General features: G+C 42.2%; 1 protein-coding gene across 1 annotated transcript; it reads left to right on the top strand.

Annotated features, from left to right (window-relative positions):
- Positions 1-223: 223 nt before the first annotated feature.
- LOC128303264 (putative odorant-binding protein A10) lies at positions 224-21984 on the top strand. The gene is made up of 2 exons (XM_053040159.1): positions 224-719; positions 20333-21984. The coding sequence occupies exons 1-2, from the start codon at positions 512-514 to the stop codon at positions 20473-20475; spliced, it is 351 nt and encodes a 116-aa protein (XP_052896119.1). The 5' UTR covers positions 224-511; the 3' UTR covers positions 20476-21984.
- The last annotated feature ends 3345 nt before the right edge of the window (positions 21985-25329 follow it).

Below are 25329 nucleotides of genomic sequence, written 5' to 3' on the forward strand. Positions count from 1 at the left end.
TCGGGCCACAACAACGCTGCGGTGGATCTACTCGTACATATCGGTCATATCAAAGCCTAACCACCGAGATTGATTAACCGGCAACCGGAAGCCGGCCCTCCCCTGGAGAGTCATCCCCTTACTTGTGCGTCGTTCTGTACTGATTGGCTCGTGGTGATTTGTCAGCTGTTAACGTTTCCATGCAAAGCGACCCGCTGAGGCTGGTTTCGGATTGCATCAAACATAATAATCATTAATTTAATACATTAACGCAACCGAGCTGCTGCATTCGAGGGTGATTTACTAGCGTTTCAGTTGGTTTGCGCGTCCGTCAGAGTGTGGTTTGCTGCGAGTGGTGAAGGATACCCCACCTAGATACTTTCATCCGTTCGGGTTTGTGTTTGAATATTTGATACCATCAGGAGTGAAGTGAAACTGTATCCTCGGTGCGTGCGGGGAAAAGATTTCCCATAAATTGCGTCCATCGTAACCCACCAACAGCAACAACAGCCGTACCATAAAGCAAACAGAAATGAGTTCAAAAGCATTACCAAATCTATTTATGCTATCAGTGGCGGTTATTGCGCTAATGGCGTTACTGATCGTCGGTCCACAGCCGGCCACGGCCAACGACAGCCAGAACATTAACCGGCTGCTTAACAATCAGGTGATTGTCAGCCGGCAGATCATGTGCGTCCTGGAGAAGAGCCCCTGCGACCAGCTCGGCCGACAGCTGAAAGGTACGGTACCGGCGAATAGACGTTAAGGCTTGTCGGCTAAAGAGGCCAATAGTGCATGCCCGAATTTACATGCTGTGAATGGTACTTGTGATGGAAGTTGTGCCGACACATTCACTCCATACGATTGGCGCAAATTGTTTAGCTACGTTTACGAATGATAAATGATTTTGATAGAATGATTGGATTGTTGAACAACCACAGACGGAAATATGGGTTCACTCTCACAAAGGCTTGGGAAAATCTGAAAATAAATTTTAATAATAACTGTTTTTTGGAAACTATGAAGCGAATTATTATTATTGTTAATTGCCTTCGAGCAATCCACAAACTCTTGATTGACATTAGTTGCGAACGTTACAGATTTAATAAGCTTGTTTTACGATGAAACATACAACGCGATACACGTGTACCTATTTATAAGTGTATCCACTCAACGATACTGCTCGTTTCTTCGTCCATCGAACCTCTGGAACTTAAGCTCAAGAAACAGAAGCTGCCAAGAGTTTTTTACAAACAAGAAGAAAAAAGAAATACCGAAAAGATTTCGGCTTCAGCAAAATTCCCCAACTGTCACCAACTTTTTCGAGACCGAACGAGTGCGTGTATAAGCAACAAAAAAAAAGAAATCGTTTCATTTTAATACCCATCGAATGTCGAGGATTTAGGCAAGACAGTAAATAAACCACAGTCCATACGCCGCAGTGGAATGGTCGGCAAACACTACCAACGATTGCGTTTCTTATGCTCTTTCGCCAACCGCCACCCTAAAGCACCCGGATGACACAATTTGCCATGCTTGTCATCTTTAATCCCTCTTTATTTACTGGGTGCGGTGGTAAAAACAAAAAAAGCCCTCCAAGCGCTAAAGGAACCACTTCTCTTGGTACAAGCTCAAGTTCTGGAGTACTATTTACGGGGGGGAAACAGTCGGGTATCGGAACTCGCTGGACATCCGGAAAAGATGGGAAGCACAACGACCGGAACAAACAAGCAACGAAACAAAGCAGCACCATTGTCAGGAAATTCATTAACGGCTCTCATAATGAAGTGAAATAGGAGGAGATTATGTTGGATTATGTTGGAATTGTTTTCCGGGGTGCTCCCGTGGCAGGAACAGTTCGTGTCCGAACCAGGGGAAAACAGAACCTGGGGTAAAATGCTATCAATTTATGCTATTCACCTTTAAAGTTGGAGAGGACCTTTCTTCATTGTCCTTTTTTTTTGGTGGAACACGTGGAAGTACCAGGCGTCTCCATTATGAATTTAAATGAACGCATGTTACCTTTTTTTTCAAGTTTAGTACGAAGGGTTCGGAGAAAATGAACCATGTACTAGAGAACTGATTAAAATTTTCCAATAAGTTATTTCAAATATTTTTTCGATTATGGTATGTTGTCGAATTTCATGTTCAAAGTATTGAAATTTAAATAGACAGCAAATGTTGTTATTTAGCATTTATTTGTTCCCGTAGGAAGCTTTTCCATTTATTGCTTTTTCCTACTACACTATTGAGAGTTAGCACTTTTCATCGGCGAAATTAAAACACCCTTGCCCGAAACGAACGGGAACGTTTGTGCTTAATAATGGAGGGTAGGAATACAACAGAAGCGTTTTCAGAGCGCATTTTGACGCTACGTTTCTTTGTTTTCCAACAGCAAAGCTTCCCATTTTTTTATTTGCGTTCGGGGGACGGGATCGGAAAACAATTTCCGATTCCGATGTTTCCCATCATAACAGGTTTGAAAAGGAGCGAAAAACAATATGAACTAGTGAATGGAAAAAAAGATGAACAACGGCGAAAAGGATTTAAAAACAAGCGTCATCCGTGAAAACACTTTTCACTTGAGAGAAGCGCGGTGTTCCCTCTTTTTTGGGTGTGTGATCTTTTCCACTTTGTCTCGCCGGTGCAAATTTTATGATGCGTTGAATAAATGAAGCAAGAACCAAACAAAAGCAACCGAAATACAGAGCTGAAATCGTGACTGTTCCGTTTTTGTTGATAACCATTTTCATCTCTTCTTTCAATCTCCAGTTGGGCAAGGTTTTTTGGGGACTAAAGAGTATTATTATATTTCAATACAGCGGTTTTTTGTTGTTCTGGTGGAATATTGTTTTAGCTGACCCGGTAACGGTTTCTTTTTTTTACCCCTCCAGGCGATAAGACTAAAGGGTCAGCGCTTGCCATTTCGCTAGCGGTCATAGAAACGTTTCCTTTCATATGTTTATTTTTTCACTTTTAAGTTTTTGCTCGTTTGAAGGATCATTTTTCACCATCTATTAAATCGTTTGCCTCGGGACAGGATTAAAAGAAACACTTGAGCGAAAAAAGGCAAAAGAACGAAGAAAAACGACCGTCTCAATCGTACCGCTCAGCAGCAGCAGCAGCGTAGTTTTATCCAACGGGCAATATAAAAGTAACAAAAAAAACTTGTCCGTCCGATGATAAATCTTTCCAGGAAGCCTGTTGAATATAGTCGGGATCGGATTTGCTGCTACTATCATAACAGAAACAGCTGTTAACTTTGGTTCAGAGATTTGCTGACTTCAAGAAATGACAGTTACCATCATTTGGGGATACGTTATCCATTTATCTTTGGCCACTCGCCGTCACACTTGTCAAACGGCTCTATTATCGGCATCAAGTGACAAAGCGCTCAAAAGAATTGTGCCAACAAGCGCGATAAATCAATCACGGGTAATTATTTCAATTCTCAAAGCGACATCAATGGTTAAGCGAACACATTTTCTTGCAAGGCAAAAATCATACTTAAAATTGTACTCACTCATACAGGATACAGCATACAGGAACACATCGGTTACGGTTGCATTGAAAAGAAGGTACACTGATAAGGAAAGCAAGCACAGCACGACAAGCATTACGGAAAACGTGCAAAATCGGTGCTCCCTCGACAAGGCAAAAGGAAAGTAACGAACGAAACAAAAAAAAACCCAAGCACAAGAAAGTGAACTCACCAGGATGAAAATTCCTTCCCTGGATGCTTGAAAAATAGCAAGTTTTTGCACCATTTTTGCTAGACACAAGCTCCCCCTCCGCTGGTACAACACGATTGGAAGGCAAACTGCTCAAGACCTTCTCGGACCTCGGCTCGGACCGTTGCTCAGTAGCAACGGTTTGTCCCTCTAGTGGCAAGAGAACGTACCAGCAACACCAGCAAAACTCGCCGGTACGAAGGATGAAGAATTTTCACCTATTTTGTTGCTTCGAGACTGTCCGCGCGATTTAGCCGTTGGTAGAAGGAAGCAAGTATTTACGGGAAATTGAATACCTTGGCTGTCGGCATTCATAATGGTTGAGAGGGTTCGAATGGTTACGGCAATCACTAGAAGTCAGTTAAAGCAGTAGCTTTTCTACGAAGCGGAAGGTTTACTGTGCCGTACGATAAGTAAAAAAGAAGATACGCAAAGCTCGAACGTACATACGGACGATGCCCGGATGCTGCAGCAGTCTCTTATTTCGTTAAACAGAACACTTTTTACTGCACAGCTGCAAGGAACGGTAGGAAAATTTGAATAAATCGAATGGAAAGATCCTATTCCGAAGGTGTAGGTGTTTGGATGGAAATGTGGATTTGATTTTTCTGGAAACTGAAGTGATACTGTTTCGTTTTGTGTTGGAAATCGAAATACAATAGGATTTCCTGGCACCGAGTTACTAACGGATTCACTGGAAACAGCCGTTTGGTGCCTTTTTGACAATGAAATAACAAGAATTCTCTCCTTTTTGTACTACGATTGTTCCTGCACATTCTAAATGTATCCTTTTGTTATAATCACCTAGACATGAGAATATTATTGCCTCTCCTGTTGAACTGTTATGTTATGTTGAGAATTATAATTAAACTTCTTTTCGAAACAAGCTGTTTATTAAGTTTTAACTGTGGTTTAAATCCCTGTAATCCCATACGGTCATTGGAACTCCATCGCATTACAAGCATCTCAACCTTACCCGACCAACTAATGAAAAGCTCTCCACTGTAACCCTAATCCTATCGGTTACCTTATCCGTTTCATGTGCCCTTGCGTCATGTAGCTACTTTCGACTTGCTTTGTGTCTGCGAGTGACATCGGTAACCAGCGTGATATCGCTTATCACACGGGTTTCGTTTGAAAACAAAAAGCTCAACCCACCCTGTCCTCGACGACTGTCCCACTCGACAGTTGCCAAATGTAATCAAATAATCCAACCAGGTTCAGACAAAAGCCGCCAATTTTGGCAGGGGCAAAAGCATTATCTACACCTTCCAGGAACTGTCATCAGCAAATTAATGACCCACGTCACGAATGGTAATTAAATGTATAGTTCAGTAGAAATTAAAAACGAATGCTTTCAATTCATTGCGAAATGCTTCTAATGGAAGAAAAATAAGGGTGCTAGATATGGAAATTAAAATAAATATATTAAAACTATAAACTCCTAGAAAAACCAACACTATATTATTCTTCAATATTACTTAAATCATAATCACAGACACTCTTAAGACTTAGTTTTTTTTGACATCGATGTTTTCACCCCATGTAGCTACTCTTAAAGCCTCAGATATCGATTAAAAGTGTATTCACTCCTTTTAAGTAGCCTATTTAGTCAAATTATCCGGTTGTTCATCATGCTCTTGTTAAGATTTTTGAATTTTCTCACCATCTTGTTTAGTGAGAAGATTACTTCCTTTTGGGAGTTTCATCATCCATTAAAATAACTCTCTTTACAAGCATTCGTCCCATTTTTAATACGTGAAATCTATTTTAGGTAATACCATAAAAATAAGAACACTGTGCACCTTAAAAAACCATCAAATTATTATCTAATTTCGACCATCATTCTACTGTTGATTTGTGGCCTCATTCACTTTGTGCCCATTTGCTGGACTCTCGCTTAATATCGCGAGAGTGCGTTCCACCTTCCAGGAAATCAAAAGCCAATCAAACGCTGGTCGGTAGCTAGACTAGCAACAGTAAACCACCGATATTGATGACTTTTTACGAGCCAACAGCAGTAAAAGGGCTCGTAAATCTTCCGGATAGAATTGTGTATAATGTTATTTGGAAAGCGGCCCTAAAAGATTTATTCGACCTCATAAAAGGAAAACCTTACCGACCGGTTTACTATCATTGCAGCTGTTGTGCAGGCGCTGCTGGCAGTGTTACTGTTTAAGTATGTTAATAGTGACCAAGCGACCGTTGGGAAAGCGAACCATTTTATCGGAAATGGAAACTGGCTACGCTGGAGGCTTCGGAGGGTGGAAATGAAAGCATTTACAATGTAGACCGTGCAGTGCCCGGTTTGGCTCGAAGCTAAAACAATACTTTAATCCTCTTATGCAGGAACATCTCGTCCATGCATGACAATACCTTTTGTTAGAGAATTATATCACACAGTCCGTGAAATAATCCTACTTAAAATTAAACATCACGCTGTGAGGCCACTTCCAGCGGTTCCAACTTCGCTGGGGAAGATTCTTTTGTGCTTCAGTCTGACGCGGGTTTCAATAAATGACGCTGACATTTATTCTCCGATGGTGAAAGCCCGTCCCAAAATTCATTACTCTCCGATCCGCTCACACGTTGGGGCGAAGGCAGGGAGCGCGAAATGTAAACCCAAAAATTAATTAAACTTTCCCAACTATTGCACCATCCGAGCCCGATCAACCCGTTCCGGCATACATCATTCTAATGATACTGGTACTCGCGCTAGAAAGTTCGATCGTTTGAAGAGTCACATGATACATGAACAAACCCCTTTCGTTGGTGGATGGAAATATATTATTTTCTCCTTTCAAAAAATCATTTATGCTTCAAAAGCAATCTAATTTTGATGGAATTATGCAAAATTTCCGCACTCAAAAAAAAGGAACAAAACTAATTTATTTCGATGGAAAATGTTCTTATAACACAAGTTTTCTATCCCATCTTTTACCCTCCATAAAGGATATTAAAATACCGCCAACCAACCAACAGCTCAGAAGCAACAAAACTTATCCAACCAACGAACCTCATTAAAGTTCTGCCCAAGAACAAAAACGAAAACATAAATTACACCGAACTGTTGAAGAGTTAATCCTGCAAACGGGGAAAAAGGGACACTGTGTCCCATGTCCGGAAGCCCGGAAGCTAAAAAAAACGATGGCACGGCAAAGTGCAATCAGTGCTGATGGAGAAAAACTTGCATCTTGCCGAACGATGAACATCACAACCGGAACCGAACCACAAACCAATACCGCACAATAGAAGCAACATAAGAAAGCACCGCACGACAATCTTTCTGCCCAGCAAGCATATTTCCACGTCCCCATTTCTCGAATCCAAGGGGGTGGGAATCCGACAGCAAGGGATTGGTGAGGACAGCTGGTGCAGGACATGATCATGGGAGTTGGAACTTTGGCTGCAAGTTGATTCATTTTATGGTCTTTTAGAGAAAATGGATAAAGGAAAACATTGCTGGCCCCGGCAACGCAAGAAAAAAATACAATCCACAATCGACATCACCACAGAACAGATGTTTCATTTTAAGGGCACGGAAGTGAAAGAGAAAAAGAGAGTGAGAGAGTAAGATAGTAACAGACAGGGACATAGTTGGACCCCTTGTGGAAATCAAACGACAGCAGCAAAACTTCGATCGTGTCTTTGTTTTGGATAGATTGTAATTGAAATCGTGCAGAAGAAACAACGGAACTTCCCCTTCTCCTTCCTGTGGGTGTTCTATGCTTCCATCATCTTGCAAACTCGTAAAGATCAGCTGCTCATTCTCGATAAATCTTTTTTGTTTATTTTCCTGTGAGCTGATGGATGGGAAAGCGGAAAATGGAAAAGCCCGGGCGAAGATTGGTTGCTTAGAATTACATCAGCAAAACGATAGCTGGCAGGAGTTTGTGGAAGTTTTGCACTGTTTAGAGACAGTGTTGTCCATGATGGTTTACTTCCGATGTTCTTACCCGGCCACCGAACACCGAATGTTTCTTATCGTTGTAAATGAATTATTCATAAATTTTGCTTCTCCATTAGACCACATAATGGAACGTTATTCTTGAGCTGCACGGCATGGTACCATCGCTGAGGTGTGTTATAATTTCGTCTATATTCCGATAAGATTACCTACACCTCTCCCACTGCTTGCACTAGCTCAAAAACACTACACCGAACGAGCGCAAAAGGTTGCTAATGATACTCCACAGCGCCACGGACGAAGCTGCTCAAATCCACTCTAATCCCTTTTCGACTTTCGACGCTTATTATCACGCTCTCATGCCAGCTCATCCTCGGTGAAAGATTCGACTGGAAAAGCTGGGCTCTCATTTGTAAAAGCTCGTTATGATGCGTAACATAAAACGTGCAAAAGGTTGGTTTAGAGTCTCTGTTGAGCTGAACCAGGAAAAAAGCAAGAATACTCGACATTTAGAATGTGTTCTACACCTTTCATTTTTCGCTTCTATCGCTTTTGGCCCTTTAACTCCAGGAAACCGCCCAAGAAGTTTGACGACCACGGTGTGCTAACCCTTCGACCTAGATCCTTTCCTTTTTTGTTACTTACTACCAGCGACCAGCAGCTCGTAAAATCTCGCCTCCACGTTTCGAAGGCTTTTCGCCAACACATAAACCTTTTTTTGGCCCTCACAATGTTTCCACCAGGTTTTTTTAAAGGAAGTTGAGCAGGGGTTTGCGCGTGCAATGTGAGCACGAACGTGGCGGCTGTGGGTAGAATTTTGGGACACACGTATCCTTCCGTTTGCGAACTACTTCCTTCCAGTGCGCGATACGCGTGCATCCTTTATGGCGCAAGCTTGCCACATCGGCCGTGGCTTATCTCTCTTGCTGTTGGAAACCCGGAGCAAGGAATAGCAATAGAAGACGAAAAAAACCCCGAACCAGACGTCCAAATTCCGGAACCCCGTGACATCGTGAAATGGAGGCATGCCAAATGCCACGAATGCCATTCTTTTTTTTGCGCATTACAACTCACCATACGGCGAGTTGGAATGTGAGACCCCGCAGAAGGACATTTGGGCTATCCGTTCCGAACCTACAGGATCTCCGCTCTTCATGTCTCTTTTCCTCTCTCGTTCTTTAGCTCACTCACTGATGAGCAAAGTTTAGTGGCGTAGGACAACGGAACGGAACATCAGCAATAACACGCACACACACAAACCTACCCATCATGCAAAGTTACAAAGTTTCCTGCCATGTCCAATGTCCGCCTTCACAATCCGACCATTGGCCTGGCTCGTCGTTCACCATCCGGAGGTCATTCGATCCATCATAAATTATTCAACATCGTTAAATCTTATCGCTGACGTATGGTAACGGAGGCCCCCTTGCTTCACGTGAGGTCATATGCGGCGAACTCGCGAACTACGGGAATCTTTTGCTTCTGTTGGGGGCAAAAAGCAAAATATAAAATAAACAATCTGCGCATTAGAAGTTCGTTAAGGGCAGCACGACGTACAGCGCCAAACGCCCTGTGTGGGTGCGGTTCTGCGATGCGTTTTCGCTTTCCAAAGTCCAGCAATGGACGCCTGAAGGAAGCGTGGGTAAATAAATTGCCAAACGGGAAACATCGGCGCTGATACGGTATCGTTTAGATGGAAATGAATCGTGACGTGTAATGAAATGTTATCGCCATTTCATCGCCTCGGAGGCTTTCTTCGTTCAGATTGATGGATTTTTTTTCCGTACGTTCGATCAGCGGCGGCTCAAACGGTAGGCGAAGTAAACGGTCGCCTAGGACCTCGCCGTGTTGGGGGCCCCAAAAAATTTGTACCGATTGTGCGATTTTTGAAAATTTAACAGCAGAGTTAATTTATATCAAAACATTTTATTGAAAAGGTAAAAATTTGATCGAAAATATCTTCCTTGGTTATATAAAACATTTGTTTCTATGTGATAAGTTAAATGCAGAAAAGAATATCGACTTTGTGACTTTAAAGTGAAAACGAAATTGCACCAGGATTTCCGAATGTATAGTACCAGGAGAGCATCCATGGAAGAGGTAGGACCTAGTACAGCAATTTGGCTCGAAAACCGAGGCGCTGCTTCCATCAGTCCACAGAACTTCCAGCAATATGAAAGCTCAGTTAGTTGAGAAAAAATAATGAATATTACAAATAGAAATTAACATTAACAAGAAGTATACTAGGTACACAGGAAATTTTTATTTTCCTTGCACAAATTTATTGCACACTTATTGTAAAAAAAAGTTGTTTAGACTATATCAATACGTTATTTTGACATCGACCCTTAAGCTCATTGAGACTCTTAAGACCTGGTCGTTTAAAGTGACATAAACAAGAGTAATTTCCGATTCCAATAATGTTTTAATAGCTCCACATTTTAGTAGATCACTGATTATCATATTTAGCAATGTTCAAATCGTTTACGAAATTTTTGCAGTTGCTAAACTCGAAACAATAAAGAGGGCTTACATGAAACTTCATTCAAAATTAACTAAGCTTTAAATTGAATCCCTTTTCAACACCATCCATTGCAAGACCTCATTTGCACCGAACAATTACTCCACATTCCAGTCTCGGACTCATTTCTACTGCGGCTACGACTGCTAATGAAATGCCAATTTTGCCTTCGGGTGCGAGAAAAAAAGAATGGTGCAACACCTTTCGTTCGTTTGCAGCTTTGCTATGCGGAACAGGACGTACTGCGTCAGTATAATGGTTCGCAGGCATGGAATGATTCTTTTTCTTTTGGGTACGCTGAACATTCTTGCCCTCGAAAGGAGCAGTTAGTGTACTAGAATTGTTCGTTTGAATAACTGCTTCATTGGAGTTAATACTTCAAAAAACAATAATCAGACCGTTTTGCGGCACCGGAAGCCTAATTTGGCCTATTTCTAATGCAATTTTCCTTCTCTGTTTGCAAAATTGTTCACACCACCGGCATTCTGTGGATGAATAATGCAACTTGTGTCGAGGGAAACTCTCAAACTTTCAGAATAAGCAGCGATTAGCAAAACGAAATACATTAAACTTACCTATTTCTTTTGCACAAGTTTCAGAAAAACATAAATTCCCTCCGGATATGATAATGCAGGTTCGTCGTGATAGTACGCTGCATAAAACTACGCTCACTCTCCATCCATCCAATGCTGGTAGCACCAAAACATGATATCAACAAACATTCCCTTCAAAACCAAACGAAAGCATGCCGGCAGCCTTCGGCGGAACTAGAACGGAATAGAAAAAAGGATACACTCACAAAACACAAACACTGTAACATTCATCCTGGCCCTCCGGTAGGTAAAAGTTTCGTGTTTGTGGATAATAAATTTGGCAAACAAACAAAGCAACCGCTCGTCAACCTTCCCTTTGCCTTTACTTGTAATGCATCAACCGGGCTGGATGCGACGTTCAACGTGATAAATTCACCGCACTGCGCAAGCTGACGGATCTTTAGGGAAAGAGGGGACGCATGCAAGGAAAAGGACGGTGGTTGGCAGGAAGATAGCTGCATTTTCCTAAGGAAGGTATCCATTCTCGCTTTCACCCCGTATCACATGTCTCAAAAAACTATGACTTTCAGCTCAGTCAAATTCGACGAGATACCAAAGCTCTCGGCTGGAAACGAGTTGTTCGGAACTTCCCGAATTCGTCTGCCAGGATTAAAATTCTTTACAAATTTCAAGGAGGGATCCTTTCCCTTCCCTCTCGCTCCACTCATTTTCTTCCTCTTTGGCAATGGAACGATTTTGGATGAAAGATGAGAAAATCAGAATGTTTGTCATGTTTCGAGCATCGTTGGAACTTTTTGGATGGCGAAATATCTTTATCGGGGTAAAACTTTTGAACAGACTGATTAACATATCACGCACTTCGGCGAGGAAGCAAGGAGGGAATTAATCTAAGCTGAGGAACACATAAATTGCTAACCGAATGAGTTGGTTCCTATTATCAAAGAGAATCACCATCGCTTTTCTCAATTTTCTCGAATAAGTTCATCATCAAAATAACATGTTTTACCGTCCATGGCTTAAGTTTCAGCCGTCCGGAAACGGGCCGAAGAAAAGGCGAGACATTAGTTACGTAGAAAGATAAAGTGACTCACTGAAAAGCACCATACACGCACATCACACACTGTTAGTACACAAACATACAGTACGTATCATAATTATAAGGTTGTGTTTTTCAATAGGGGAACAGGTTAAAATGGTGTATAGTTTCGGAAATTAAAAAAAATATTATTAATTCTTTTTATATACATGTTTGCGTACACTATGACTTTACATACCTGTTTTTGTGTCTTATCGGGTCGAAAAAAGCTCATTGTAACATACTGAATATCACAAGATTTTTAAAACGAATTCGATCAAACAATGTTTACCTTATTCGAGTTACTTCACTCAGTTTCATCAGTTTTTTAAACAATTTTACACATTTAAATCCACCGTTTTTCGACCTACCTTGTAATTATGCTACACACTGTACTAAACTGTGGAAAAGCGTCTACAAACAGCAAAAAAACTTCATTCTTTCTCACAGCAAACGTTTCGCGAAATTCGCTCGCTGTAAGCTAAACAGTCGATTTTTCTTACCGTTCTCCTACTCCGTACTACGCCATTTAGTCGCTTTCAACACATCCACACAAACACGCTCCGTGCTCGGTAGATCCTTCGCGATGTTCTGAAATTTATTCATTGCCCGAAAATTTGATTCTTAATTTCACGGATCAACGGTTACCGGGCGTACCGCTCAATATAAATGGTGGTGGAAAAGGTTCGTGAAGTTTAGATTACACCACGCCACATTTCTGCTTATCGATCACGCTGAATGCTTAATTTTGGCTTCCGTTTTACGCGCTTGTATGTGTGTTCCGGTGTGCGTTTATTTGCTTCTCGCCCGAAGCGGAAGCTAACTTTTGCTCGATCGCATTTTCCCCACCGGGTCACGATAAAAAGGAAAAGTTAATCATGGTTTAAAAACTGTGTTACACTTTTTTCTCTGTCGTGTGTTCCGTTTTCCAGGGTGAGTTACACGCAAAAAAAAACCAGGTGCTGATTTTAGGGGGCCAAAAACACCGACAAAGGTAAACAGTCATTGTGACGTGTTCCTTTTTTGGTGTAACCTTTTTGGCGAAAGATCGAAGAATGGTAAAATTTGATTTCTTACCACACCCGTTCCATGTCAATCGTGTTTCTTTATCCGTAGGGCCCACCCAATAATCGACCCTTATGGATGTGGTAAAAAATGGTTCCATAATTGGAAATCCATCCTATTCTGGGACTGGGACTGGATTGACCGGGTTTGCTCCCTTTTTTTCAGTACAACACATCCCTTCAACGTGAAAAAGGTGATCGCAAAATGAACTACTGGCTATTCCGGACTGGGTTTTTCCCATCCCCCATGATGAGGTGATTGAAATATGGAAGAAAATCCCTTTAAAAGGTAGACAAGCAAGGGACCGCCCGAGATTTATATGAAATGCGTAGAACAAAATATCCCTAAACGACAGAGACACACCAAAAAGCATCGATGTGGAATGGACCCAAAGCAATTGGATTAACTTTTTGCTGCTAAAGCTTGAGATTTTCAGGACCGATATTTATGAGGTGAGACTTTTTTCTCCAACATCAGCAATGACTTATCGCCGATAAGCTTGTTGGGATGATAAGAATATATATGCAAGATGTTTATCGAAAATCTGGTTTTGCTGATGCTATGATAAAGTTCCCTTTTTTGTAAATAATAAATAAAATTAACATAAGGATATTTTTTATTTTAAAATCTAATATCCTTAAACAGAACATTAGCAAAGCAATTGATTAATCTTAAAGCATCCATTAATTTACTAAATAATAAGAAAATAGTAGCAAGATTCATTGATGTATCCAATTTTTGCCTCCTGCCAAACGACATCAAATAAATTACATTCATCAAAAACATCTTTACAAACCACCGCCTTCCACCGTAGCGTACCACCGGAGAAGCAAGAAAGCAACCGGAAGCAGGCATTTAATTTGAATAATTAAAATCTACAACAACTGCACCATTTTCTTCGGGACCTCCTACACGCGTTTACCGAAGTGTTCTACATCAAGTTTTTATGCAGAAGTGAAAAAAGGAAAATGGGCTCCGTTTCGTGTTTTCCGCAATATCCCATGGCTGTGCTGCTTTAATTGAGATAAATTACACACCACTGCCATTTGAAGCCATGGGAATAGAGTAGAGAGAGACAGAGCGGTCGGCTTTACGTCTTTACGTCGACAGAGCCATCCTTCCCTAAAAAGTGTAGCTTAATCATCCCAAAGGCACGAGCAGTGAAAGCAAGATGCAATTAGGCCCTATTTAAAAGATAGCTCAACAGCGACTAAAGCTTTCCCTCCATCATCCATTGCGTCGTACAGTCTCTTCGATGGTTCAATTTGCAATTATCGCATACAAAAAGAAAGAAAAGACTGCTCTTCCTGTATAACCATTATTCTCGGTATGGGTTGCTCTTTCCCATCATTGCACTTGCTGCCATTTAGTGCATAATTGGATTTTTTCCTCCATTCAACGCCACCATTACGGGTAGAAGAAACGGGGAAGCTGGTGATTGCAAAACTTGACGTGATTCATCATCGCCGAAAATCACGATCTGTCCGGTGCATAATGGAATGTCTTTGCGTGCGCCCATGTATGGAAAGATCGTTAGTAAAATTTTGCTAGAACAAGTTTATAATTACATTGAATCAGATGTGATTTGCCGAACGGGTGACAGACGAAGCGGATGATAAAGTATGCGAGGGAAAACTTTTCACCCAAAACTTGCCGTACCTGCCTGCCAGAATCAATTTACCCGTACCCTGCGTAGGAAAGTTCAAGCAATGCGGGCGCTCCAAGAAGTCAATAAAATTTATCACAATCCACCGTGACAGCATCGCACGGTGTGACCCCAGGGTCATCATTTGGTCCTTTGATGCGCTCTTCAAAAGAGTTCCTTAACGTTGCACTTTTTTTGTCATGTGAAAAATATATCATTTTCACAATCGGAACGCCCGATCCGGGTGAACCTAAATGCCTTTTTCATCTCCACATTTCCACAGCGAAACGTTGGGACCTGCAGAATAATATTTCTTAAAAGCAACACCTTCCCCCAACCGTCACAGAAAAAGGGAGAAAAACGGTTCAGATTTATTACTTTTTGACCTTCATTTTTGAGCAATCTTTTCACCTGAACCGGGGCGGGACATTTGCACCTCCAAGGCGACCACTCGTTTATCATCGCTTTACATTTTGACCCCAAAAGTTTTAGCCACCAGCAAGCTGATGCAGTGGATAGTGCGATAAGGATGATTGCATATTTTATGAAGGGTTTGCTTTTGCTGTTCCGTTTTGGAGTAGTGAAGAAAAAAGCTGACTGAGCTATCATGTCAATGGCCATTTGTAATGCTAAATGAATCCTCATGAAACTGAACGCAAATAAACGGTGTAACGGACAAACTCTTCTCTACCTATGACTGATGGAAACAAATACCTCACAAATACCTTTTCATTCCCTCAATTCCAAACCTTTATTTGCTCACTTTACAGCTTGACGTTTCTCGCTATTCTATCGATTTTGATTGGTTCCAACGGTGGACGATTATTTTTTTTGCTGAAGCTAAAAACAAGGTTCACGCTTCGGCTATCGTACCATCACGGGGCAGCAATTCAATTTGCCTTCTCGGAAGAAAAATTAACTTTATTTATCGGTCCCATTTTTCACGTGACTTTTCCCACCACGTGGGCAGAATGTAAGAGCCAAAAAATGTGTGTGTGGCCGTTTGATTTCACCTTTTTTTATCGTATCGTTTTTTTGTCTCGCCACCGATGTGCTTAGCGTGCCCGACATTGGTCAGCAAAGTTATCCGTAAAACCAAAATCTCCACGACCACCAGCAAACAATTACACAACTTCGATAAGCAGGAAAATGGTGAGTGGGGCGGGATAGTAAAGGAAACTAGCCCGAAAGCGTGCTAATAGGAGCAGCAGGAACAGCAATTTCCGGGAAAACTGGCCAGACGGTTCGGGGTTACTTTTAATTCTCTTCATCCCCGACAGCTGATGCTGGTGTACGAACCGTGAAAGGATTATGCTGGCCAACGAGTGACTGAGGAGTCAATGAAGCGTTCCTCATACCAACACTTTCCATCCATCCACATGCACTCGTTCGTTAGATCGCTCGGCCATCAAGTTTCCTCGGTTCGTTAGACCGTTTTTTTTTGGGTCGAGCATCAGCACCATCGGACCACCGGACGAGAAGCTAAGCAGCTAAGTGATTCCGAAAAAAGGGACCGGGACATCAATTTCTCGGGCGAAAGTTTTTAATTGAAAAATAATTCAATCTCCAATCAAACTGAGATATCTCGCACCGTAACGCAGTGCATGGTCCTGTGTATCTTTCATGTAACGGGTCGGTATCGGATATCCACACGGTAGCACGATAAGAGGTGCTGCCGCTCAAGCACGGACCGGAAGCGGCCAGGCGTGAATTATTTTATCCCATGCGCCCACCTTCCCGGAAGTGTTTGTTGCCGGCTCGGGTAATTAAGGCAGCAACACTTTCCCGACCGGAGTAGCAACGGGCGATTAAGAACCAATTAGGGAATGTTATGTTACGTTCGAGTGGGATCGACTATCGATGATCCTTCAATCCACTAAGTAGTGTTCAGCGAGCCGGTGAGTGTATTGTTTTTAATCTGGAAGAGAGAAAATCTAGCAAAGAGTTTTCTTTCACTTGCAGTTGGCTTAACCATCACATACTTATTACTTGTCATTGTTAAACAACTGGCGTTCAAAATATGTAGACAATTGCATCGTATCCGGAGCAATAATTGATCAAATGTTACCATCCACCAATGTCATTGCACGAAGGACTTTTCCCCCGACCTATTGCAAATGTCTATTTAATGGAGTGCACGACTGTCTGTCATGCGTCTGCACCAGCTGGAATACAGAATCTCACGTGCAGACAACATCATCGTCTATGACAAGCACTTAAGACACACAACATTTTCCACATCATCGTCATCATCATCATCGTCGGCGTTCGTCCGGTCCAGACGGTGTTGAAACGGGGCGAAGTATGATTTTTGCCTCCAAAGCAAACATCTTCCCCGGCAACGACAACGTGGCTTAAATGCTTTCACTAGCAGCCAACGTTTCTTAGGCGCACTACGCTGGGCGGCACAAGTGCACTGTAAGATTCAATTTTACGTTCCTTTGTAACCCTATCAGAACGCTCATGGTGCTCCTTCTTCCCGCTGGTGCTGTCAGCAATCTAGCGTACGATCCTTTTGCAATCCGGTACCACGGTGCCATTTCCCACACATGATAAAGCCTTTCAAAGTGGCTGAATAGGATGTTGCGTCATACAGGACAATGCCTCACTCCACTACCCCATTGGCACTCCATTTGCACATCATTGTAGGGTGTGTGTGTGTGTGTGTGTGTGTGTGTGTGTGTGTGTGTGTGGCCATTAACGCAATTTGCTTATGGAATTTACCACGCCTCGATACCGACGAACACGCCCGGTCACGTGAACGACGTTATGGTTTAGGTTCTTTAGTGAATTATGCATCCACTACAATATGCAGATCATCGGAATGGTCCACAGACACGCACCGTTCTGCAAATCGGTCATCGAGTATTTGTCAAACAACTAAACCATTGATAGCTGTCAAATTATACGTCCACTCGGCCACACGCGCCCAGATATCGCTTGGCCACAAACCGTCGATAGCAAACTGGATAAATCTCAATACAAATAGGACGAAACCCGCTTCGTGCTTCGGTGTCTTGCATCAATCTGTATAACAAATAACTATGTCATTTGTTCAGCGGTTCGTTACGTATGGAAATGGGTGTAGAAACCAAATGTCAGCGATAACAGAATGCTTCCGGGAAGCGTAGATCAATGCCACCATTCCCCATGCACCATGGGAACTATTCCACCCTGGCTGGTGACTATCTATTCGACGATGAAGCTAATAGTTGACGACGGCGGATCAGTACGTTACGGTGCGGCAGGGTCCAATAATACCTCCCAATCATGCCAATCACACGAAGAGCATATCATTATTTATTCCTGCTCAGCCAAGGAAGCACACGGACAGATAGAGGGAAAAAAGACACCATCCAACTTCCCCAGAGACTGTTCCGGGAGCGTTCGCAACGGAAAATGGAAACGAATCCCCGTGGAAAGGATTTTTTCCCCATTTGCTTCCATTACGTTTTGGTTCACGGCAAAAGGATTTGCTAGTGGGGGGATTTGCAACCCACGTGTATCCTTCTTTCCAGGGTGCTAAAGCCAATTGGATCTTTATTTCCATTTCGTGTGGATTTTATTTTCTTTCCTTTTTTTTCGATTCCTTCTGGAAAAAATATGTGATCTTGTAAGTGCACGAATGGGAACGTTTGGTTTTTCTCCCATTTGAATTTAGGTCATCTTTTTTTTTCTTTGGTCGAAAATTCATGCAATTGGATCATCAAATAGCAAGAGAGACGTATTTCCTATCAATCTTCACGAATAGGATATATTTAACTTGCTATTTGTTAAGAATGAGTAATTTTTCTACTATTGTAGAAATATTCGATTTTCCACATATTATTAGGCAATAATAATTTATGTTACGCAAACATTGTATGAAAATTTTGATATAAACATACTTTTTCCGCCGAACAGGTAGTGTTCAAGATTGGATATAATATTCCAAGAATATAACTTTCAGATGGAAAGTATTTCGCGTCTGGATTTGACAAACGAGACAGTTTCAGATATTCCAACATCAGAATACCACGAATTTCGGAGACTACCTGTATTCCTGAAAGTTTCGTACCTACTTCATGTACATTCCAAAACCCATATGATGAGTCCTTACAAAGGTTACTCAACTGCAACTGCAACCACCTTCAAAACACTTCGCTCTGTAGAGCACTTGCGCTTGATTAGCTCCTCGGTGGTTGAGTCGTATAATTCACCCGACACTCTTGGCGTTGGTTGGCGGGAATTGTAGAATCAATTATACAGACATTTCATCCAGTAATCCAAACCACTAATTAACGTGTTTCCCTCGAAACTCCCCTGCATGGGTTTTCGTGTATTCGTGTAGCATGGTTATGAGCCTCACCACCGACCGAACGCACTCGCATTCCCGGTTGATGATTGGAAACCACCGAACAGTACTGAATTAGGTTCATTTGCATGCCCATGCTATAATTTACCCTTAACCTGCAGCATCGCGTTGCCGAATCGGTATAAATTATTCATCCGTTCGCGTAAAGCTGTTTCACCAACGTCTAAAGACTGTACTGTAAGGACTAAGATGTGGGAATTTTAAAGGTATTTCTTTCAAATTTACACTTACATTAAAGAATGTACTATTTTGTATACGAGGGTTAGAAATTAGCTGTACAACAAGCAAGGCTAAAGTCATCAGTCAACTCTTCAAATCTAAAAGATTGACTTGCTGAAAATTAACGATCACAGATCACACGGTAGAAAGTTTGTCTTGCTCTCTCCGCAAAGAACTTTAACATCTCGCGAACAGACGAAGCTACACAAGCACAGCAGCATGAATATCTTTCCACTTCACTCGTGACTGTTTATCTCCTACTCAGCTGAACTCTATTATGTAAACTCTAGGAACTGTAGGAGATACCATCGCCGCATAACTTCCTACTTTCAGTCCCTTATAATCCTTTCCACTTCGGTACGGCCGGTATGTGTAGCACTAGTGGCGGTCGAAAATTGGGAAAACGGGGCCGAGTAAACTAAGCACCTAGCTGTTAAACAAAGCTCTACTACCACCGAGTCTCATACTAGGAGCTTTTCATCCGCCCTTTTCGGAACACAGGTACGAGTAATGAACGCGTCTACCAAAAAACCCATGAAGCGCCTAGGCACGTACCACGTTTCTCGGAGCCTTATACACACAACCACCAAAAGCAACAAAAAAAACGGTTGTAAGAGTTGCAGTGAGCTTGTCATGTGGGTTTTGTGCATTGCACCGGTGCGATGGTAACGGTGAGGGTGGTAAATGTTTATCAAAGCTCCTCAACCCCGGTTCGTACCGGTGCTCATTAAAGTGTGAGCCAAACATCGTGGGAGCACTAACAACCTACTTCATGGCCTGCCAACATGCTTCAAAACTTTGCGAAACCACCATGGGTTCCGTTGGTTTTCGCCGCTTATTTATTTGGCACTCGTGAGTTTAAGCTCTGCAAGCACGGTACTGTGTACACTCAAGGTGTATAGTGTACAGTCAAACGGCGACCAACAAATATGTCGCACGATTTTTGGGACGAGTGGAAGAAGTTACGAAGCCTAACGAATGCGGTAGTGGAGTACAATCGGATGGACTCTTTCCGCCAAAGTCGATCGCTTTAATCGCGGGTGACTGCTAATAGTATTAAATTTTGCTCCAAACCGCCCCATTTGCGGTAGGTAATTGAACTCTAACGAGTCACGGTGCTTGTTTGTGTCGCTCTTGAATCAATATTAAATCACAAGTACATCAAAGCATTCCCAAAGACTGCATCCGTTATGCAAACATAATTCAAAATTTATTACATCCCATTTGACTAACCGTGTATATATAAATCGTTCGTTGTGCTTTTTCGCTTCTCCCTTCACAGCCGCCCTGCCGGAAGTGATACAGCGCAACTGTCGGAATTGCTCGCCCCAGCAGGCACAGAACGCCCAAAAGCTGACAAACTTCCTGCAGACCCGCTACCCGGAGGTGTGGGCGATGCTGATACGCAAGTACGGTGCCGTTTAAAGAACATCCACCATTCCAACGCGGTTTTTTTTTTGTGCAACGCGCGACAAAAGGAAGCGGTTGTGCTCCATTCACCGATCGAGCGCGTCGAATGGAGGGCCTCTGCCGCAACACATCCACGAAAAACCATCACGTGTGCCGCCATGATTTCACCACCATCGTCGGTGAGCGTCGGGGGAGGCACATTCCAATAAAAACGAATCACCCCCTAAAACTGCGCTCTTGCCGTCAAACATATCGCGAGACCAGCGTACCAGCATATCAGCGAACATGCTTATTGCCGTCCAAGCATGTATAATTTAACGTTCAACCACACAAACACACACAGTCAAAGAGGGAGCAAAACGGAAACGGAAAGTGAATCCGGAACACTTGTCTTCTTCGGTTGTCACTGTGGACGGTTTATTCCCATTCGCTCAAATGCTCGTGACAGGCTCGCGACGTACCACCCGGAAGCGGACAGAAGGAATATTAAAGTCGTTTCGATTTGACACTTTATTTTTCGTTTTTAAGACTATTTTTAACGCATAAAGACACAATTTCACATTCATATATTCTATTTGACAATCGTGTCGGATACACTGTTGTTTCTTTCGCTCTCTATCCAACTTTACTTCGTTTCGCATCGCGTTCCTTGTATGCTTTTAGCTTCTCGGCCGTGGAAAGCTTCTTGTCGTGTGCCCGTCACCATGGTGACGGGTTTCGCAAAAGAAGCTTTACGTGAAACGCGTCCTGCACGGGCTGTTGTGTGACGTTGTTTTGCCTACCCGTCATACAAATTCTTGTTTGACATCTGCTAAATGTGTTTGCACGATGACAAACAGTAACGGCATGATGCATAATCGGATTATGAGTCCAGCCCCCGTTCGTTCACAAGCAATCCGCATGACAACGGTGGTGAGCTATACGCTCCCTCAGCACATCATTTTCTTCCCTAGAAACCGCACAAAACTGCCGACTGCCGTGTGGTTGGCAGCTTAATCGAGCGCAGACGAATGCCGGAAATGAAACGGCTCCGATGATGGTTGATGAATTTGGCGGTACAATGTCACCCCCGCTGGTATATTACTATTGTGCGAACTCATAATAATGATGAAAATAATAATAATGCTATGTGATAGAACCATATCCCGTACCATATCGTCCTGGAAAAGCTCCGGTGTGGAAATAGAAAAAAAAAACAAACAAACCTACAATTGGATATTTTGCATACGAAAAATTGTAATGTGCGAGAAAATATCATAAAAACACAACCCTTAAATCTGGCAAAGAAATAAAACATGAAGTTAAAAGAGGTAAATATCAAATCCCCACGTTCAACTAGAGCCTAGCGTTCCATAGCTCCATGTGAATATATTTGTCTTCTCCCATGCATCACGTTGTGAAGTTTTACACGAGGAAAGAACAAACACATACACAGGAAAAAACAAACAAACAAGTGAACAGCATTTCTGTACACATACTCCCAACTATGTTAGGTTAGTTTGAAGTAATAAAGACGATTGAAGTAAAACGGATCAAGTAACATTTATTGATTTTGGTCTCTAATTTTCCTTCTAAGGTGGAGTGTTGAAAGAAACTTTCTTTTTTATCATTTTAGTAATAAATTTATTCAAATAAACCTTCTTTTCTATGAAAGTAGTCATCACACAAAGGAATCGAGAATCGAACCCATGCCGGATGTGTTGCTGTGTTGCACGTTGTTTCAAAGTTTTTATCATCAAAATTATGTAATCTGTCTAATTTTGGATTTAAAACGAAAAAAAAGGTTAAATTTCAAGTGCAATACGTGTGCGCACACAATATTTAAGGTGCAATATTTAATGGGCTTGTGGATGCTAGCTTATGGATTTCCCGCTTTTTCCTCAATACATATCTCTACAGGTTTAATTTAAAAATGTCGTTTATTTAGACACATCTCAATTTTATTGCTCGATGCTCTTTAACCTCAATTTAAGAAATCCAATAATATGTTATCACAGCAAAAAACTCTAACCTAAAAGGATCGCATTCACGTTTTGGCCAATGGTACCCGTAAATCGGCTTAATGGCTACATGATTCAGTGGCTTTACTTTCATTGGTTAGTTCCCTCGCCCTTAAGCCAATCGACGGCACGCAGTAACGGCAACAAAACACTCTTACAAGATCGTCTCTGCTGCAGAGCTAGCAAACGGGATTGAGCAATCCCGTGTATCCGTGCGCCCTCAGAGCGTACTGGAGAATATAAACGCTTATCGAATGTCACATACCGTGGACACGTGGATGTCGGGTAAATGCCCCGGAACTGGTTGCTATACACCTAACTGCTCACAGCGCCTTGCTTTACGCAGCACAAAGAAAGCAACATCCTCCGAATTGCTTGTTGCTGTAGCATTTCACTGCGAAAATATGATGCTGTCTGCCTTCCCATCACAACGGGAAAATAAAAATAGGAAACGGATTTTCTCAGAAACACACACAGCCAAACAGAAAAACACAACACTCAGGCTCAGCTACACCGGGATACCCTGGACCGTGCCGTCATCTGCAGTAAATTTATTATTACTTTTATTATCAGCGCGGTACGTTTTGGGACACCCGGATTATTCGGATGGTTTGCCCTTCTTGCGCTAGACGATTCTGGAATGAACGTCTCCGAATCGAACCGAGGAACCGAAATGCTCAGCATTCATAACTGCCAAAGAATTTTTTTCACAGAAGAAAAACACTGCTGTTGTTGAGCTTATTGTAAGGCAGGATAGAAATTCGCCATGATTAAGAGGAATAAGGAAGTGGGAATGGTGAGCGTGGGGAATATTGATTGAAATCATCGACCAAGACCGTTAAATTGCTGACACCATCGGTGCGTATGTACCTTCATTCGTTAATACATTGCTTGTCCCACTCGGCAAGTTCGTTATATGTGCTGCGAAATATTTATTTGCAACGATCGTATCTTTCCTACGCTTTTCCTCGTCTCTCCCTTGTCAGTCGGTTCTTTGTCTTTGAAGATATATGAAATGCCTTCCGAAATACCGCTCGTTCTCGTTCAATTGGTGAGAAAATTATATCCGTTTGTGATTTCCACCGCCCCACACTACAATTCACGCTTGGCCGGTGTGGCTGGAATGCTTTTGCTTAGCGAAGCACATTTTCGCACACATTGCTTGCTGTTGTGCCAACCGGCTGTATGGAGGGATCAAAATCTGCCACCATTGAAACGTCCGTTGTAATGATGACGATCAAACGAACGTCTCTTATGGAACACTATTGAAACGAGGCCAAAGACATCGCCGTGCTGGAACTGTGGAAAATGAAAAACGATTGAAAAAGCGTTAAGCTTTTAAGAAACCAAGGAAAGCTCTCTGCCATTCTCGAAACTGTTTTATCCCTACCGGTCCTTTGGGTAAGATTTCATTTGTCTCCCCTTTTTGTCGAGTGTTGTGTGGGTGTGCGTCGGTATATATTCTGCCTCAGCAGAAGGATTATCGACCATGTCTTGGTATCCGTACCGATGCTTCAGATCTTTCCCCGACAAAAACACAATTTAATCTCATTTTCTACGGTGCTGGTGTTTGTTGGCTCCAAAAACGCACCGACGAAATTCAAGGAATGTCCAATACGACCGCGTAGTGTTTCAGCACGTTCGGCAAAACTTTACCAAAAAAAAAAGCCACCGACCGCCGTAAACCTTCGACATAAATATTAAATGATATTCGGTTTGTTTGTTGTCCCGTGCCGAGAGCTCTTTGAACAACATTGTCCACGATGGGGGTTCCAGGCGAGGATATAAGATTTCTTCATCACTACCCACGGAGGAACCCCCGGAAGGAAGGTCCTTCACACCGTAAAGGTTGCATTCATAAAACATTTTACTATCGCACACAAAAATACCGGTACAGGAGTCTTCTGTCGTACCTTTTTTTGGGGGGGCGTTCAACCGAGGCACACTAATTGAAATTAATACTCCACCGTAGTACAAGGCGAACGCACATATGGAAAGAGCTTCCACGTATCTGGGAACCGTTCACAATCACGCACGTCTGTAAAAGCTATCATATGACAAACGCTCTACCTGAAAGCACACCACAAAAACACCGCACTGTGACAGATGTGAGGATATATACAGGTTAATCAAATTTATCCAAAGCAACCTTTCACCAGCCACTAAGTTTTTCTGCACCCAACCTTACACGAAAGAACGGTGGGACCTCGAAACGTCGTACTCAGCAAGACCCCATTGCCCATTAACCGTCGTGGGTTATAAATTCGGCATAATTTATGCTCGCGTGTACGCACTCGTGATGTACTTTCGCACAACTTGTACCGGTATGACGTGTGTGATTTAACTGTTATGGCTGTGCGTAATGGTTTCAGGGTTAATTTCAGATGTACATCTGTGGATGCACGTATGAGCCATAAAAGCGGATGAGATTTTTGCTAAATGAAGGTAAAAGATACATAAATTCGAATTAAATATGTACTTTGTACGTGTTATTGGTGGATGCGAGCCATCAGAATAATCAGATTGAGGAGCCATCTGGTATGAAGTTCTTTTCCGTACTATGAAAGTAAGTATACAAACAATTCTGAAGGACATTCAGGACTATAGAAATGAATTCCAAAACAATGTTGAAAACGCAGTAACACCAAGAGCTCAGAGGAATAAATATTGCTCAGAGCAGCAACAACTTCAAAAGTAAGGTCATCTCTCGCCGAGATAAAGGATAGGTTACTCTTTAGGATAGGAATTCTTTAATTCAATTCAATATCTGTATAAAAACTCAACCTCAACTTAAAAATAAATCCAATAAATATTATTGAGGTGTAAGATCACACAGGGACTGGGAGATCCAGTCCATAAAGTCATTTTT

This window comes from Anopheles moucheti, chromosome 3 (genome assembly GCF_943734755.1).
Source record: "Anopheles moucheti chromosome 3, idAnoMoucSN_F20_07, whole genome shotgun sequence".
Classification (NCBI taxonomy): Eukaryota; Metazoa; Arthropoda; class Insecta; order Diptera; family Culicidae; genus Anopheles; species Anopheles moucheti.